The following is a 17,091-nucleotide window of genomic DNA, read 5'->3' as shown; positions in this document are numbered from 1 at the left end:
TGTAAGTGAAACATCACTGCCTAATCATTGTCTAAGGGATGGAGGCAAGTCCAAGTGGGAGAGAGGGAGATGAGAGTTCATGCTGTTCTGCCATCTTGGCTCCCTCCAAGAGGGAGATAAGAGTTCAGAGAGGGAAAAGCAGAGAGGAATTCTTCGGTAATTCTAAAAATCTGTAGGAAGAAGAGTCCCAGTAGGGCTGGAAGACTTAATGGAGATGAAAGTACTCCCAAATTTCCCCTAAGAGGAAAAATAAGACTTCGATATCATCTACAGATAAATTAAATGGGTATCACAGATGAAGGTTGCCCAGGACTCATCTGTGAATATATACAGTTTATCTACTCAATGTTGATATATGTTATAAGCTCATTAGTGTTAATTAAACCTCTTAATATAACTTTATGAAAGGATTATTCATCTTATGCTTTAGCTAGTCTCTATAGGGTGTTGGCAACATTCCAAGAAACTACTAAGGAGAATTTTTAAAAGATGGTGCATATACAGTAATACTTATGTGCTCATAATAAATCTATGTATCTTCATGCTCTCTCATAGAACAAATAGTTTGTTATTGAGCCTTCTTGATGAGATTAAGAACAAAATTATTTTCCTTATGTTTTTAAAACCAAATCCTGAAGTACTAAAACTCATTTCACACACACACGCGCGCGCACGCATCGTTGTTAAGTAGGGTTAGTTAAGTAGGAACTTTCCAACCAACTCTCTGAACATGAACTGCTTAACTATTTGCCTGCATCTGTTACTATTTGACAGGGTACTTGTGGCCCAGCCTCAGGTCCCTGTCATCTGGCTCGTTTGAGTCCATGTGAAGCGTAGTTGTCTTGTTTGTAGATGGGCTGCTAGTTTCATCACAGCAATGGAAACGTGTCGTCTAACTGGTCTAGAGAGTGTCAGTGCTAACTTTAACTCATTCATCTGTCAGAGATTCAAAATCACAGCTGAAGAGGTGTTTGCAATTTAAATTGATTGCCAAGTACTTAACATTAATTGACATGCTAAATTCATGACTAAGTAACAAATTATGACTAGTGCCAATCATCTTAGAGAACACAATTCCCTATCTTGCTGCCCATTTTATCTTTATAGAAGTTGAAATGACATTTTGGAGTGCATTCTTTTAGAAAAATCAAATTCTCTTAGAAAAAGGTTGAATGATAATAAATACCTTGAAGATGAATACCATTGCTATGAATTGTTCATGAGAATCAGATCAGTTTTATGCCATGTTAGGTGGCCAACAAGTGCTTAATTGATCTGTGAATTCTATACAACATCTTCCTCTAGAGAGGACCACATGCAGATAATAGTAACTTTCCATTATAAATTAGCTTTAGTAGGCAGAGAAGAGAGTTAAGTGACACTACATGTACCCCTATAATCTTCCTCATTTTGTCTTAATCCAAATATTTCAAATGCATCAACAAAACACAATTAAGTTTTCAGCCTGCTTAGCCAGAACAACAGGAAATTCTACAAAAATATGTGGTCCAATAAAGTAGAGAAATTGCAGAACTACGTGCTTGACAACTCCCTTCTCCACTTAAAGCTTTCTTTCTGTTATGAGTTTCTCTTTGGCACTTTTCTCCTGGAGCACTGGAAATATGCTTTTAAAGATCATGTTTGTTTTAATAACATCACAGCACAATTAAGCAATTGTATTCTTTGTGATATTCTTGATAAGAAACTTTACCTGTGCGAATAGGATAGACAGTCTCTTTTTGAGATACATGAACATAAGGACGGTCTTGTGGATGACTACACCAGGCAGAGATTTATTTGTATTTCTGATGGGGTTGCCAGGATGTGTAACCTTCATGCATACTTATCTTTCTGCGACCTTTCCCATAAATATACCCTATTTCTGATTCATGCTTATAATGATATTCAGAACACATTCATACTGCCACTCACTGGTTACTCATGCTTGAAATTAAAAATCTTTCAGACCAATGCCATTGCTATATTTGGTTAGGCTTTACCCATTACTCAAAGTGAGAAAAATAAGATGGTGAGGATAAGATGTTAACAGACATAAGCTTAATGTTAAATGGATAGCAGGATGTGTTCAGGCTTTCCTAAAAGGAAATGGAATAGGGTCCATCTAGTCATATGCTACATTAACATTATTAAATATAGAAATATGAATTATACAGGAATAGTCATTGAACACTACATGAGGCTCATAAAATGAAACTTTACAAGAACTTAAGCCATTGACAATAGATACTAAGGACCAATGACTCATTTTTGGAAAAGTTTATAAAAAGATAGAAAAAAAATGGACTTTCCTTCAAATTACACACATTTCCTTTCAATTGTCATAAAAAAGTTATGGTTAAACTTAGTTGATACCGGAAACAATCACATCTTAATAGTTTAGACTTTTAAGCATTATTCTTTGATTGTCATAAGCACTATAAAATAAGAGTTCTAATTTCTTATCATAGAGAAGTCTACATACAAAATTTTAATGTTTTAATGAACTTATCTATATCAATACAGCTGAAAAAGCAAATACTTTTTGAGGAAAGATAAAATTACAAGGAAATTTTTTAATAAAAAAGCCATGTTCATTTGAGCAATGTTAGCAAACAGTAATTTGATTGCACAATTAGTTACTTAGCTCATATTTAAGAGACTGTAGCGCCAATTTAAAATAGTGACCAGGGGGTACCTGGGTGGCGCAGTCGGTTGAGTGTCCGACTTTGGCTCAGGTCATGATCTCATGGTTTGTAACTTCAAGCCCCACATCAGGCTCACTGCGGTGAGCAAAGAGCCCTCTTCAGGGCCTCTGTCCCACTCTCTGTGTCCCTCTCCCACTTGTACTCTCTCAAAAAATAAAATAAAACACTAAAAAAATTAAAACAGTGACCAAGACTCAGAAATGCAAAATTAGACCATATTGGGAAGCAATACAAGTAATAAACAGTTATACACTCTTACAAGGATACAGTAGTGAAGTTTTCTTTTTGGAAAAAAAGACTCTTTGTTGGCCAGAATACATGTATACAGATATTCAATAATATATAATTAAGAGTTACTTTGTGCTAAGAATTATTCCAGGTGTTAATGATATAATAATGAATATTGCAGAGTGGATTGCTGCTCTGTGGAGCCCATAATCAAAAAATTCTAGGGGCACCTGGGTGGTGCAGTCAGTTAAGCATCCAACTTCGGTTCAGGTCATGATCTCACGGTTCATGGGGTCAAGCCCCGTGTCAGGCTCTGTGCTGACAGCTCAGAGTCTGGAACCTGCATCGGATTCTGTGTCTCCTTTTCTCTTTGCCCCTCCCCCACTGATGCTCTATGTCTCTCTCCTTCAAAAATAAATAAACATTAATTTAAAAAAAATTCTAAGTAAATGTCTATGGATTTAAATGAAATATTAAAAAGATAAAGAGTACTTAAAACTAAATTGAATAAAGGGCGCCTGCGTGCCTCAGTCAGTTAAGCATCAGACTTTGGCTCCGGTCATGATCTCAGTGATCATGGGTTCCAGCCCCATGTTGGGCTCTGTGCTGACTGACAGCTTAGAGCCTGGAGCCTGCTTCGAATTCTGTGTCTCTCTTTCTTTCTGCACCTTGTGCACTCACACTCTGTATCTCTCTGTCTCTCAAAAATGAATAAACGTTAAAAAATTTAAAAAAACTAAATTGAATAAAATAATAGGATGTCAATGAAGTCTATTTGTCAAATCAGTACATAGAGTTAAATGCTATCCTAAAAGCCAAATAAAGTGCTGTAAGAAAAACATCATCATCGTAGTGTGTGAATGAATTGCCTTATGTAAGTCATTGAGTTACTTGCTATGAAGAAATATAAAGTGGATTGGTATGAAATTACATCTTATTTGGGATATTTATGGATTTCCAATAATTTATTTACCAGTGACAATTCTTAAATATAAGGAATGTGAAGCACAGAAATATAAAGAGATAGAAACTCTGATGGAGAGAATGAGGTACAGAATATTCAGTGTAATAGATTTTACAGAAAGAACAAAGGGAGTGATAAAAACTGACTATTATTATCTTTAAAAGATTAACATTAATCATAGTAATGATCAGAAAGCAGCAAAAATTCCTAGCAGACAAAAGTAAATCCATATGTAAGCTAATTCAGAAAAAGGGAGCTAAAACAAAATTATTATTAAAAGTAAGGAAAGTGAAGACATTAAAAAGATACCTCAGAGGAAATGATACTGTATTATAAATAAGTTTATGTCAATAATTTGAAATTTTTAAGGAAATGGACAAATTTCTTAAAAACAACTTTTGCAAAATGTAGAAAAAGTGAATAGTCCTCTATCTGTTCAAGAGTAGAATCTGTAAATGTAATCTTTCCCCCAAGTAAAATGACTAACATGGATGGCATTACTAGTAAATTTTACCAAATACTTATGGAAGAAATGACAGTGTTACGCAAACTATTTTACAGAGTAGGGGAAGAATGAATATTTCCTAATTTTTTGAAACTAGCATAAAACTGATACCACATACTGCTCTTGACAATGTAAGAAAAGATAATCACAGTTCAATATCCAAAATGAACACAGCAGCAAAAATCCTAAACCAAATATCATAGATTAAACCAGCAATATATAAAAAGACTAATCAATTATGGTCATAGGGGAGTTATCCCAGAGCTGCAAAGATGATTTTCTACTTGAAAATCAATATATATTTGATTGATTTTAATATAAGCCGTATTACTAACAGAATGAAGGAGAAACGTCAATCATTTCAATGAATGCTGATAGCACTGAATGAAATTGAATGCCTACTCGTGATTAAAAAAAAAAACAACTCAGTGTATAAGTAATGGAAGGAAAACTCTTCAGTCTGATAAAGAACGTTTAGGAGAAATCTGCAGTTAATACCATTTTTAATTGCAAAATATTGCATGATTTCTCACTGATATCAGAGAAAAGACAAAGGTGGTCATTCTCCATCCATTTTATTTATCATTGTACAGGACTTGTGAACCAGTGCAATAACGTAGGAGGGAAAGGGAGGGAAAGAGGAGGAGAAGGAGAGAGGGAAGAAGAGGAAGAGAGATTTAAAGCGTAAAGAACAGAAAGAAAGGTGTACAAATGTCTTAACCATTTGCATGAGCATATTCATAGACAATACAAAGAAAGTGGCAAAGTAGTACCAAAACTACCTAAGTTATCAAATTCTTAGGATATTCGTCAATATTCTAAGATATAATTGTCTGTATATTTATAGAAACAACTGGAAAATACAGTCTAAATTATAACATTTGCACACACATATATACACACATTTCCAAGCTCTGTCTGCTTAGAGGGACTAGAAATAATGATACTTCTGTAGCAATGACCGTACCTAGTAACCAGATCTGGGTTTCTAATACCATTCTCCAATAAAAATAGCCAAGGATCCATGGAGAAATTGTTGATTCTAGGGTTGTAGCAGGGAAGATACAAGATGAGTCTGGAACATCTTGTAGTAGCAGGATGCAAGAAAGTGCACATAAAAACAAAAAGATGGAAATATGTGAAAAGGATACAGGAGTCAACTGAATGACCAAAACTGGAATGACTTGAACAAAAACGTAGATAATGTACTTTTGAATTATAACCCAAAGTATAAAACAAATATCCATGAATTCATACTAGTATAAATAAATCATTGGACAAATAAATGGGGAAGAATAGATAAATGTCTTATATAGAAGAATGCCAGATAATATGATTCCCTCAAGGGGATGGAGAGTAATTCTTCCTTATCCTTAAGTATGGTCCTTGTGCTGCTTTCCAAAGAATATTGTATGGAGAAGGTGAAAAAAGGAGTTAACTTTACAGTGGCGAAGTCTGACAAGTCACTGCTAATGAGAATACATAGTATACAAAGTGACAGCACACACCCTTGATATAAAGTGAGGAGAATGGCACTTTACCTCTGTGGTTTTCCTTCCAAACCTCATGGTTCCAGCCTAGTCATAAGAAAAATGTCAGCTGAGAGACATTCTACAAAGTACCTGACCAGCACTCAAAACTGTTAAGACCATAAAATATACGGAAAGTATAAGGAGAGGAGACAGGACACCTAAACTTAACATAGTATCCTGGATAGGTCTAGGGACAGAAAAAAGACATTAGAAGTAATAAGGAAAAACTAAAAAATGTACAGACTTCAGTTAATGATAATTTATCAAATGCTTGTCCGTTAGTTGTGCCAAATGTATCATACTAATGCCAGATGTTAACAGTAGAGGACACTGGGAAGGAGGTATGGGGGGACTCCATACTATGTAACTTTTTTATAGATATGAAACTACTCTAGAATAAAAAATTATTTGAAGAATTTTAATGTAAAATTTATTACCATACATCAATACTTCAGAATAAACAAAATATATGACAAGCTCTAAAAAATGTAGCTAAGAATAACTGAAGAAGACAAATAAACTGATACCCTAGTTCACGGATTAGAAGACTTACTGTTTTGGGGGGTGTTCTGTTTTAATGATTTCTGTGTTCTACAGAAAGAGGGAACTAATTCTGGTAAAGGATATCAAACTCAAGCAAGCATCACATTTATTCTGCAAATATTAGAAATATCCCTTTTAAAACCAGGTATAAAATAAGTTTCACTCAACACTATTTTTGCTAAAACAGCAAGACAAGTAAAAGATGTCAAGCATATAAAGATGAAAAGGAACAAATCAACATATTACTCCTAGATAAAATGATTGCATGAAGGAACTGTAACATTTTAGGGCTAAAATGAAAGCATATTAAACCAATGTAAACAACAATCATATTCTTATGTACCAGCAATAAAGAATTAGAAAACACAGCTAAAGTGTTGCAAAGTAAAATAAAAATAAGGAGTAATTATTAAAATTATAAGATATGTAAAAAATTTATGAGAAGTTCTATCTTTGTTAAATAATATTAGATAATATTTAAGTAAAAGAGAGATACATTATATTCATAGATGGAAAGATTCAGTATTTTAAGATGACAGTTTTCTCAACATTCATTCATAGATTCCAGTTTAATTTGTGGAACTTGACAAGGTGATTCTAAAATTTACATGAAAAAGCAAACTTCTACGAAGAGTTAAGAATACTTTGAAAAAGAATAAAGTATGTTTGAGAAGTTGTCCTATTAAATATCAAGCCCAATTTAAAGCTATAATAAATAAGACTATAATATTGATGCAGCCATAGATAAATTCAGCATTGGCACAAAATTACAAATTTTGAAACAGACTTATTCCATCTAGGGATAGATATGACAGAGGTACAATTGCAAACTATTAGAAGTAATTATTCAATTGTGAAATAAATAAAAATAAATACCTGCTGCACATTGTACACATATAAACAACTACACAAAATTCCAGGTGGACTAAAACCTTAATAGGAAAAGCAAAATGCTTTTAGGAGGAGAAAATATAAGAAAATGTCTTTCTGAACTTGGGTGAGAGAAGGATTTCTTTAGACAAAGAAGGACAAACCAGTGAGTAAAACGATGTTAAATTTTATAAATTAAAATAAAAATAATTTATACATCATAAAACATCATGAACACACTAAACAAAAGAAGAATTGGTATTTAAAATGCACATAACAGAGCATTCATGTTCAGAATAATGTGTGTGTGTGTGTGTGTGCGCGTGTGTGGTGTATGTTGGTGTATACATTATAAAAACAAACGAGCATAAATGTAGAAGACATAAATGTAGAAGAGGCATTTTGCACAAAGGATACCAGAATGGCAAAAATGAATGAATGAATGAATGAATGAATGACATTCCAGTAAAAGCGTAACCACACTATTAATCAAGGCAGTACGTAATAATGGCAATTATGTCCAAAGTAGGTAAATACTATCTGTGAGTGATGTAAAACATGAGAAAATCTCATAAAATTAATTGTAGGTCTTTAAGACAGAATGGCCACATTAGAGAGCAATACAGTAATATTTGAGCCAAGCAATTTCACTTCTGAGTATCTAACCTTGTGCCAAATAATTCCACTCCTGGGTATATACCCTGTGGAATATCTTGCCTATGCCTGTTAGAAGATAATGTGCAACAATTTTCAATGCAGAGTTTTTGTAGTAGTAAAAACATTAAAAACAGTAAAATATCCAGCAAATGTAGAATGAATAAATGCAATATAGAATACTTCTTGAAATAAAAATGAATGAAATAGTCTAAGGCTTATCTTAAAAAACATGAATTTGAACAAAAAAATCAAATTCTATGTGGATACTATAGTATGGCCATTTTGTTCACATTTTCATAATGTAGAATGGAATTTTATGTCTTCATATTAAATTCAGAAGCAAAGTCTCTTTTGGAAAGGTAGGGAAGCAGTGTTTGGGGAAAGAGTACATGGTCAGCTTCAGTCTCTTTTTAATGTTTAATTTCTTAAGATGATAGAAAAATGAGTGTTATTTATATCACCTATGCAAAAATTTGTATAGGTAATAACTTTGTTTGATAAAAAAACTTTATTTGATAAAAAAATACACTTAGAAAAAAAGGACATGTAGGATTTTCCATTAAGAATCTGTAAACGGAGGGGCGCCTGGGTGGCGCAGTCGGTTAAGCGTCCGACTTCAGCCAGGTCACGATCTCGCGGTCCGTGAGTTTGAGCCCCGCCTCAGGCTCTGGGCTGATGGCTCAGAGCCTGGAGCCTGTTTCCGATTCTGTGTCTCCCTCTCTCTCTGCCCTTCCCCCGTTCATGCTCTGTCTCTCTCTGTTCCAAAAATAAATAAATAAAAGTTGAAAAAAAAAAAAAAGAATCTGTAAATGGAAAAAAAAAAGAATCTGTAAATGGAGGGGCCCCTGGGTGACTAGTCAGTGAAGTGAATGAGTCTTGATCTCAGCTCAGGTGTGTCACACGAGGAATGGAGCCTACTTTTAAAAAACTAAACTAAACTAAACTAAAATAAAAAGAATCTATAAATGGCTACTATAAATTTTTTTATGCCATACTGGCTTAGACTTCTTTGGAAATTCTAATTGATGATTCAACGTAGCATGTACAAATGTATGATTATATAAAGCCATCATTTCTGTGAAATATTGAGAAAATGTGCTATTTGGCAATTCGGTGAGATCACGGCAGACCCTCAGATACTCTCACCCAACGCCGCCATATGTCTTTGTATACAAACACCTGAAAAACTTTTATACCAAAATAGCTAACTTTTTTGTTTTTATTTTGTAAAAATAATTTATTCTATCAGCACTAGTGAAAAGTAATGGTTCAACGAGTAAATATTGACTTAAGGCACATAGCCGAGCAGTTTTCTAACTCTCTGAGAACATATGTGTAACAAGATGGAGAGCCATCTGTTTTTCTGAAGATAGGTTAAGCCAATATATTCAGTTTGAGACACTGCTATATATACACACCCAAATTACTACATTCATCTATGATTTTTTTTTAAAGCCCAACTTACAAATGCTTTCAGCCTGGCATATAAGCCTTATCCAGAACTCATCACAGGTTTGCAAGAGTTTATGTTTTACTTAGGATTCAAATTAATGTGGAGATCTTAAGCCTCCCCTCAGAGAAGCAATGAAAACAATCATGAGCAACTTTTGTCACCCCAAGTTTAGAAGGCAGGACAGACGTACCTCCCTTACCAAGCCATGTTACAAAAGGGGAAAAAGAATGACTCTAATGATGGTAAACCAACTTTATCTTTAATTTAATGTTTTTAAGAACTGTGGTTTCCAATAGTTGTTCAATCATTGCCTGCTTAAGAAAAATGTGAACTTGGACTAATGGAGGCTGAACACACCCTTAGAGAATCTCATAATATATGACACATGACCCAAATGTGAGAGAGGTAAGGGAGTTTCAAATTTCCACAATATCTATAGAAAAAAAGTTGATGACTATATGCCAAGAATAATAAAATTGTACTCAAGTGAGAATAGTTGGAACTACATTAAGTTAATTAGACAAATCTATACTGGGAAAGGAGGAGTTTCATGGGTAAAAATAAATTTGAGCTTATGCTCTTGGAAAAATTCACATAAATATTTGAAAAAAAACAGATTTGGTACAAGAAGAAGATGCAAAATATGTTAAAATTTTAAATTAACTTGATTTTCAAAAAATTGGTAAATATGTAGAATATCTACTAGAGCTATTTTCTCAAGAATCAAATAATTACCTCAAATGGGACTAAGGGTGAATTTTAAATGTGGAGAGATACAATTGTGAGAAACTACACCAGCAGAGGGAGCTTAATATATCTTGTCAGTAAATAGACATTGAAGATAGTTAATGTCTTTGTTAAGCAGAGATATACAGATTGGGAGAATTATTTAGTTTTATTTTAGATATGAGATCTCAGATGCAAAGATATTTATTAATGATTGCAGGTCATTTGAAATTCAGTCTTCTCAATTTTAATACATCTTCTTAGTTGAATTAGGCTATTTGTATTGTAAAACCAAAAGTAAACTATATCAGTATAAGGAATGTAAATATTTTAAAAATACATAAATGCTTCCATAAAAATAAATTAATTTAAACAACGTCACAGCAAATAAAATAATGGGACCAAGTTTACTTGCAGAGCTATGATGTAGAAAATATGAATAAAATACATCAACTTAATTAAGTGGTAAGAAAATATTTTATGAATCTTAAGATATTAAATATAGTAAATTTTAATTTTATTCATTCTTATGTATATGGACACCATGTTTCAGCTCTTCCATCTGATGCCATTGAAAGTTTTACAAATATTGAATCTGATTACATGAATAGAAATAGTATCACCTGTTTAAAAGTTTAGAAGACTAAAAAGAGAGATATCAAAGAGGACACAGCAAATTTTATAATAATTAATCTCTGAGGTGCTTGCTTAATGCTTATTGATGCTACTTGTGACCCAGAAGAGGAAAGGGATAGATGCTAAAAATGATTTCAAAAAATACATTACGATGGGGCGCCTGGGTGGCTCAGTTGGTTGAGCATCCAACTTCGGCTCAGGTCATGATCTCATGGTTTGTGGGCTTGGAACCTGCTTCAGATTCCGTGTCTCCTTCTCTCGCTACCCCTCTCCTGCTCACGCTTTGTCTCTCTGTTTCTCTCTCAAAAATAAACATTAAATTATTTTTTAAAAATACATCATGATGGAATATGTGGGAATTGAAAGGATTTCTATGTTACAGAAGGGAAATAAAACTGAGTAAGAGTCACTGTGGGAGTGTATGTATAATATTCTGCAAGTTTTTATGTAATATTATTTTATAAAGGAAGTCTAAAATTATTAAAGATGAGAAATTTAGCTGGTGTCGTCACCCTGCAGATTGTGTGCTATAACCATTTATGGCAGGCTGATGAATTATGCTATAAAAAGCAAAGACCTTCAGGAACCTGACAATCTTTCAGGTTTAATAAGAAGGAAATCTGGCCATGTCTTCTTTTTTCCAAGTCTCTTCCTTCATCCCACAAAGACAAGTAAGGCTGTAAGTCTTTCCAACTATTGCTGCTGAAAGTATTTTGTGGAAGCAATCTTGCAGAAGAGAAAGTATAAACATATTTTTAGGCTTTCGAGATTGTACAGTATGTATAGCAGCGATTAAAAAGAAAGGTTGCCAGGGCTAGAAATACAATTTGGAAAGTCTAAGCAGAAAAAAGCCAGTAGAGATTCCTGCATCTTTAAATATGATTTGGACTAAGAATGTACTGTAGAGGAAAAAAAATTTCCCCCCAAAATATGTCTCTTCGGCACATGGATTATTTTAGGTTGATTATTTTTAAGAAACAGAAGACTCAACGGAGAGCCTGGGTGATTCAGTCAGTTAAGCACCCAGCTCTTGGTCTCAGCTCAGGTCATGGTCTCACACTTCGTGGGATCGACCCCTGCATCAGGCTCTGTGCTGACAGTATGGTGCCTGCTTGGGATTATCTCTCTTCCTCACTCTGCCCCTCTTCCCCACCCCAAAGTAAATTAAAAAAAAAAAAGTTTAAAAAAACCCCAGAGGACTCAAGAAGTTTTTCTTTTTGCCAACTGCCTAAAAGGATTTAGACAGAGGACCTGTTCCAGGAAGGGAGCTAGCACCATAGATAACTATAGTTATAATATGAACTAGGTCTGGTAGGCAGGTAGGAGCCCAAGCAAGGCCTATTGGATTAAAGTCCTCTCAATGTCCCATTGTTTCTGAGTGGCCCAGCAGACACTTGTTTACCAAACATTTACTCTTTTTCACCTTCCTGTGAATTGCTGTCCTTCCCTTTGAAGTCCCAGACTCCTACCACCTTCTCCTTAGTTTAGGATGACATATATACCTCATTTTGCCTGACTATCTTTGAAATCCCTTATGTTCATGCGAATTCTTCATATGTATGTTATTATATTTAATTTTCTCCTGTTAATTGTCTCATGTTGACTTAATTCCTAAACCAGTCAAAAGATTCTTGAAGGGTAGAGGAAAATTTTTCTCCCCAGTAGTACAAACGCAGGATATAAATCAGGACAAAATATTCAATGAAAACCCAGAATATGTCAAAGCTTAAAACAGGATCATAGTCATTTTAGAGTCAGAATTGCACCAGAACCACACTGTGCTTATGCAAGAAAATTATGCTCATTTTCTCTGTGTTTACACACACATACCTTCATGTGAATTTATATACGGTAGTGAAGATAATTCTATATAATGCCCAAATAAGTGAGTTAAGTTCTTCTTCACTGATGCTTTTATTGTAATTATATTATATTGAGTTTGGTAAAACCACAGAGATGCCACTAAATGACTAAATATTGCATACATGAGGGGAAAAAAAGATGCCTAAGTCTCTTCCTGTTGAGATAGATCCTCTATGCACACACACACACACACACACACACACACCTGTATATCCACCCGTAATAATTCGCATATTAGATTATTTATTCTTAGAAAATTTGCTATCAAGTCATTCTGAGATACGTAAAATGAACATAGTTCTCTACTTACTTAATAATGGTTTTGGAACCTAATAAATTTTTAAGTATTTTACATCCTATTTTAGCTAACATCAACTTTGAAAATTAATGCAAATTATACTTGCTAAATTTAGGAATGGATTATAATTCTAGGTAATTTAAGAACCACCATACATAGTTTAAATTAGAAAAAAATTGTCTGCTAGACAATTTTACAGATATGAGTGGCTCATAAGTCTGTCTCTGCATTTTAGTTTTGCTAAAATGCACAACAAAAGCTTCAGGGTAAGGTAGAGATACAACAGGGTAAGGTAGAGATACAACATGATTGTTAGAGAAAGTTATAAAATTCAAATCAGAATAAATTTGGTCTGTAATGATAATTGTTTTGGCTTTAATAACTTCATTATATAAAATGTTCTCAACTACATAGTTCTCAACAGAAGTCTCTGTTCAAAGTGTTTCAATAAATTAAGGCAGATACCACAATTCACAAAACATTTATAATGTTTGAGCAAATACTATATTCATTTGGAAAAGTCACCAAATAAAGACTCAAAATAATATTATAAACACATTTTAAGTACACAGAATATTTGAACATGAAATTATTTACTTCTATGTTTATGTCTGGTTTGTAAAGAGTATTGAAAAGAAATGGTTTATATGGTAAAATTTTAGTTTTAATTTGAGATTTAATATTTAATTACCAAAATGGGAAAAAACATTCTTTTTTTTATTTACGTTTTCTTTACTATACCATCTCTAAATGAAACGTTATTGCCTGCAGTTGATTACAGTTTAGTTATACCATTAATTTTATTTTTTTAAATATCATTACATTAATTTTGGCTTTAAATTACGTAACACTAGCATAAAATGTGCCATTAATGTAATTACAAAATACTCCAGTGTGAAACTTGTTACAAAGTAAACATGCCTACCATTGTCGTCTCAGCGATAGAGCCAAAGCTGTTTATGAATATGTTGCATGTGACATTAACAGGAGGGCCTGAAAGAGATTAAAACATAAAGACTATTTAGATACTCATCTAAAATATTTTTAAATAATTCCATGCTTTTCATTATCAGTTTTTTCTAAAAAAAGGAACATACATATTTTATATCTGTGTACACACAGATGCATAAAATTGAAGGCAATCACTCTGTGAAATAATCTGAATTGAAAATCGCAAATTCATAGTCTCCTTTGAACACTGAGGTTGGCCATTATATAAGTCTTCAATTTCATTTGGTCTCAGTTTCCTTGATCTTGATATCTCTAATGGCTTTGTAAATGTCTGATTTGGTAAGTCCAACATTGGAGCTCCTTTAGGCTGTTCCTATTGATTTTTTCCTCCCATGTATGGGCCCTATTTTTCTGTTTCTTTTCATGATACATATTTTTGTTGTTGTTGTTAAAAATTGGATACATTAAATAATGCAATGTGGCAACCCTGGAAACCAGACCTCCCTCTTGCAAAGCCCAGTTGTTGTTACTGGTGTTTATTATTGCTGTTTGTTGTTTAGTGACTTTCCTGGACTAATAGTCTGTATTTCCCCATAGTGTGCAGCCACTGAGGATTCTGTATCACACAGCGTTAGGCAGCTGCAGTGTTAAAACAGTTTCTTATGATCATTTTCTTTTCTTTCTTCTTTCTTTCTTTCTCTTTCTTTCTTTTTCTTTCTTTCTTTTGAGAACGCATGTGCAAGAGAGCATGCAGGGGAGGGAACAAAGAGGGAACAAGGGCAAGGGCAGGGGAGGGGCAGAGAGAGAATTCAGCTCTAAGGACCCTGAGATCAGGACCCTAAATCACTACCTCAGCCAAAATCAAGAGTCATCAGCTTAAAGGACTGAGCCACCCAGGTGCCCCTTTTGTGATCATTTTTGTGATCATTTTTAATAAATGCCCTGGGATAGGATTTTCCCACTGAGGGAGTTCCCAGTCAAAGCCAAATAATGATAAGCCATCTGAGTGGTACTTTTCTAGGGAGCAGGCCAGATAAAAATAACATAGCTCTAGGGATGGACTTTGATACCTGCTAGGCTCTGGATTGTAAGCTTCTGTGGTTGAGAGGCTGCTGGTTTTCAAGGCTACCAGGAGCTCAGGAGGGGAGCCATATTTACATGCCCTGTTTTTAGAGAAACCTATTAGTTTTACTTGAATACACATTCCTCAGTGTGTTGCAAGCTTTTCAGAGCTCCCGAAGGTTAACTTTGACAATTTTTTCAGTATTTTTATTGCTTGTTTTTTTTGGAGGAGTGAATTTACAGAAAACATCATTCTGCCATTCCAGAAGTCCCCTGTAAGTGCGTTTAGCATTCATCACAAAAACCAATAATTTTTGTTTTTCTGAGATCCATTTATTCATTAATTTACTAAATATTTACAAATTGTGTACACCAAATTGCAGAAAACACAACGAGATTATCATCTAGCAGGGCAGAAGGAATAAGATCTCATAAATTGTTTAGTACTTCATGTACTAAACATGTGTTGTGCTGATTCATAGATACCACTTAATCCATATAACACTGCAAATGGGTAATATTACACCACTTATCAAGAAAGGAATTAAAGTTCAGAGAGGATACATAAGGTGCTAATGAATAGCATAGTTAGAATTGGAACCACTAGTCTGACTCTAGGAGTCATTTTTTCCCATCATATTAAGTTGTACCATGACCTTCACATAACATTACGTCCCAAGGATTCCATTATTTAGCTACAGACTTTATTATTAGGCTGATAGATATATAAATCAGCAACACTGAAATATTATGTGGTAAGGGTTAAAATAACTCGGAGTTAAATTCTACCTACTAGTCAGATAATGCCACACACAAAAACTAATATATAAGCCTTAGCTAAGATGCCTGCCCTTTGCCCTATACCTCTACGTCCCCTTCGCTAGAGATAATCACTCCAACTTATATAATAGATTCTTTGGGGATTTACCTAATTTTCTCTAAATAATGAACTTATTTTGCTACTTTTAGATGCTCCCATTTTAAGCATATATTCTGATACCCACAGCAGAGGAGGATTTATTTAGCTTTCTTTCAAGCCATTATCACCACCTCCACTAACATAAACCTCTTTTTTTATCCTCCTAGTACACAGATATGGTTACACTGCCATTGTTGTTAGATTAGTATTCACTTTTTACATTATGACAAGGTAAATATTATTTCCAACCAAGCCATGAAATAAATTATGATTACTTTTCTTTCCCGGTAAGCACTTTCTTGAGGTTGATAAACTCTTTATGTATTTCACATAGTTTCTTCCATATGTATCATTAACCTACCCAGAAGTTCCGAAATGTCTGAACTATGTTTCAATGTCAGACTCATCAGATATTGTATTAGCTTTATCTTCCTTTGGATATATTCCAAAATTAGATTTTTTTTTTTGCTCTGGAGCATAGCAGCCATCTTATGACCTCCCAAATCATTATACTGGGGTTTACTTCCATCTCTCTTCTGTCAGATTGCCTTTCATGGTCCCTGACTTTCCTTTTTACTTGGCTTATTTCTTAATTTTAGTAGAATAAATCCTTTAGGAATTTTTTGAGAAATGATGCATAAGGATGTGAAGCTTTTGAGAATTCACTTGTTCACAATTCTTTTAATGTCCTTTTAATTTATTTATTTACTATTTTTTAATGTTTATTTATCTTTGAGAGAGACAGAGACAGAGCATGAGTGGGGAAGGAGCAGAGAGAGAGAGGGAGACACAGAATCTGAAGCAGGCTTCAGGTTCTGAGCTGTCAGCACAGAGCCCAACTCAGGGCTTGAACCCACACACCATAAGATCATGACCTGAGCTGAAGTTGGAAGTTCAACTGACTGAGCCACCCAGGCACCCCTAAATTTCCTTTTAACATCTAAATTTGGTAGAAAACTTTAGGTTCAAATTTTTTTTTCTGAATTTCACAGACATTTCTCTTTTATTTTTATTTTCTTGCATTGCTGTTAAAAATTCCAAAGCCATGGGGCATCTGGATGGCTCAGTCGGTTGAGCGGCCGACTTCGGCTCAGGTCATGATCTCGCGGTCTATGAGTTCGAGCCCCACGTCGGGCTCTGTGCTGACAGCTCAGAGCCTGGAGCCTGTTTCAGATTCTG

General features: G+C 34.2%; 1 protein-coding gene across 2 annotated transcripts in view; it reads right to left on the bottom strand.

The window, feature by feature from the left end:
* GLRA3 (glycine receptor alpha 3) overlaps nt 1–17,091 on the bottom strand; it is a 202,434-nt gene that overhangs the window by 113,904 nt on the left and 71,439 nt on the right. For both annotated transcript variants that reach the window (XM_043565360.1, XM_043565367.1), the window contains exon 3: nt 13,906–13,973. In XM_043565360.1, coding sequence (XP_043421295.1) covers nt 13,906–13,973 — 68 coding nt within the window. The remainder of the gene's footprint in view (nt 1–13,905; nt 13,974–17,091) is intronic.

The sequence above is a fragment of the Prionailurus bengalensis genome, chromosome B1 (genome assembly GCF_016509475.1).
Source record: "Prionailurus bengalensis isolate Pbe53 chromosome B1, Fcat_Pben_1.1_paternal_pri, whole genome shotgun sequence".
NCBI classification, from domain to species: Eukaryota; Metazoa; Chordata; class Mammalia; order Carnivora; family Felidae; genus Prionailurus; species Prionailurus bengalensis.
This window is presented reverse-complemented; position numbering and strand designations above follow the sequence as displayed.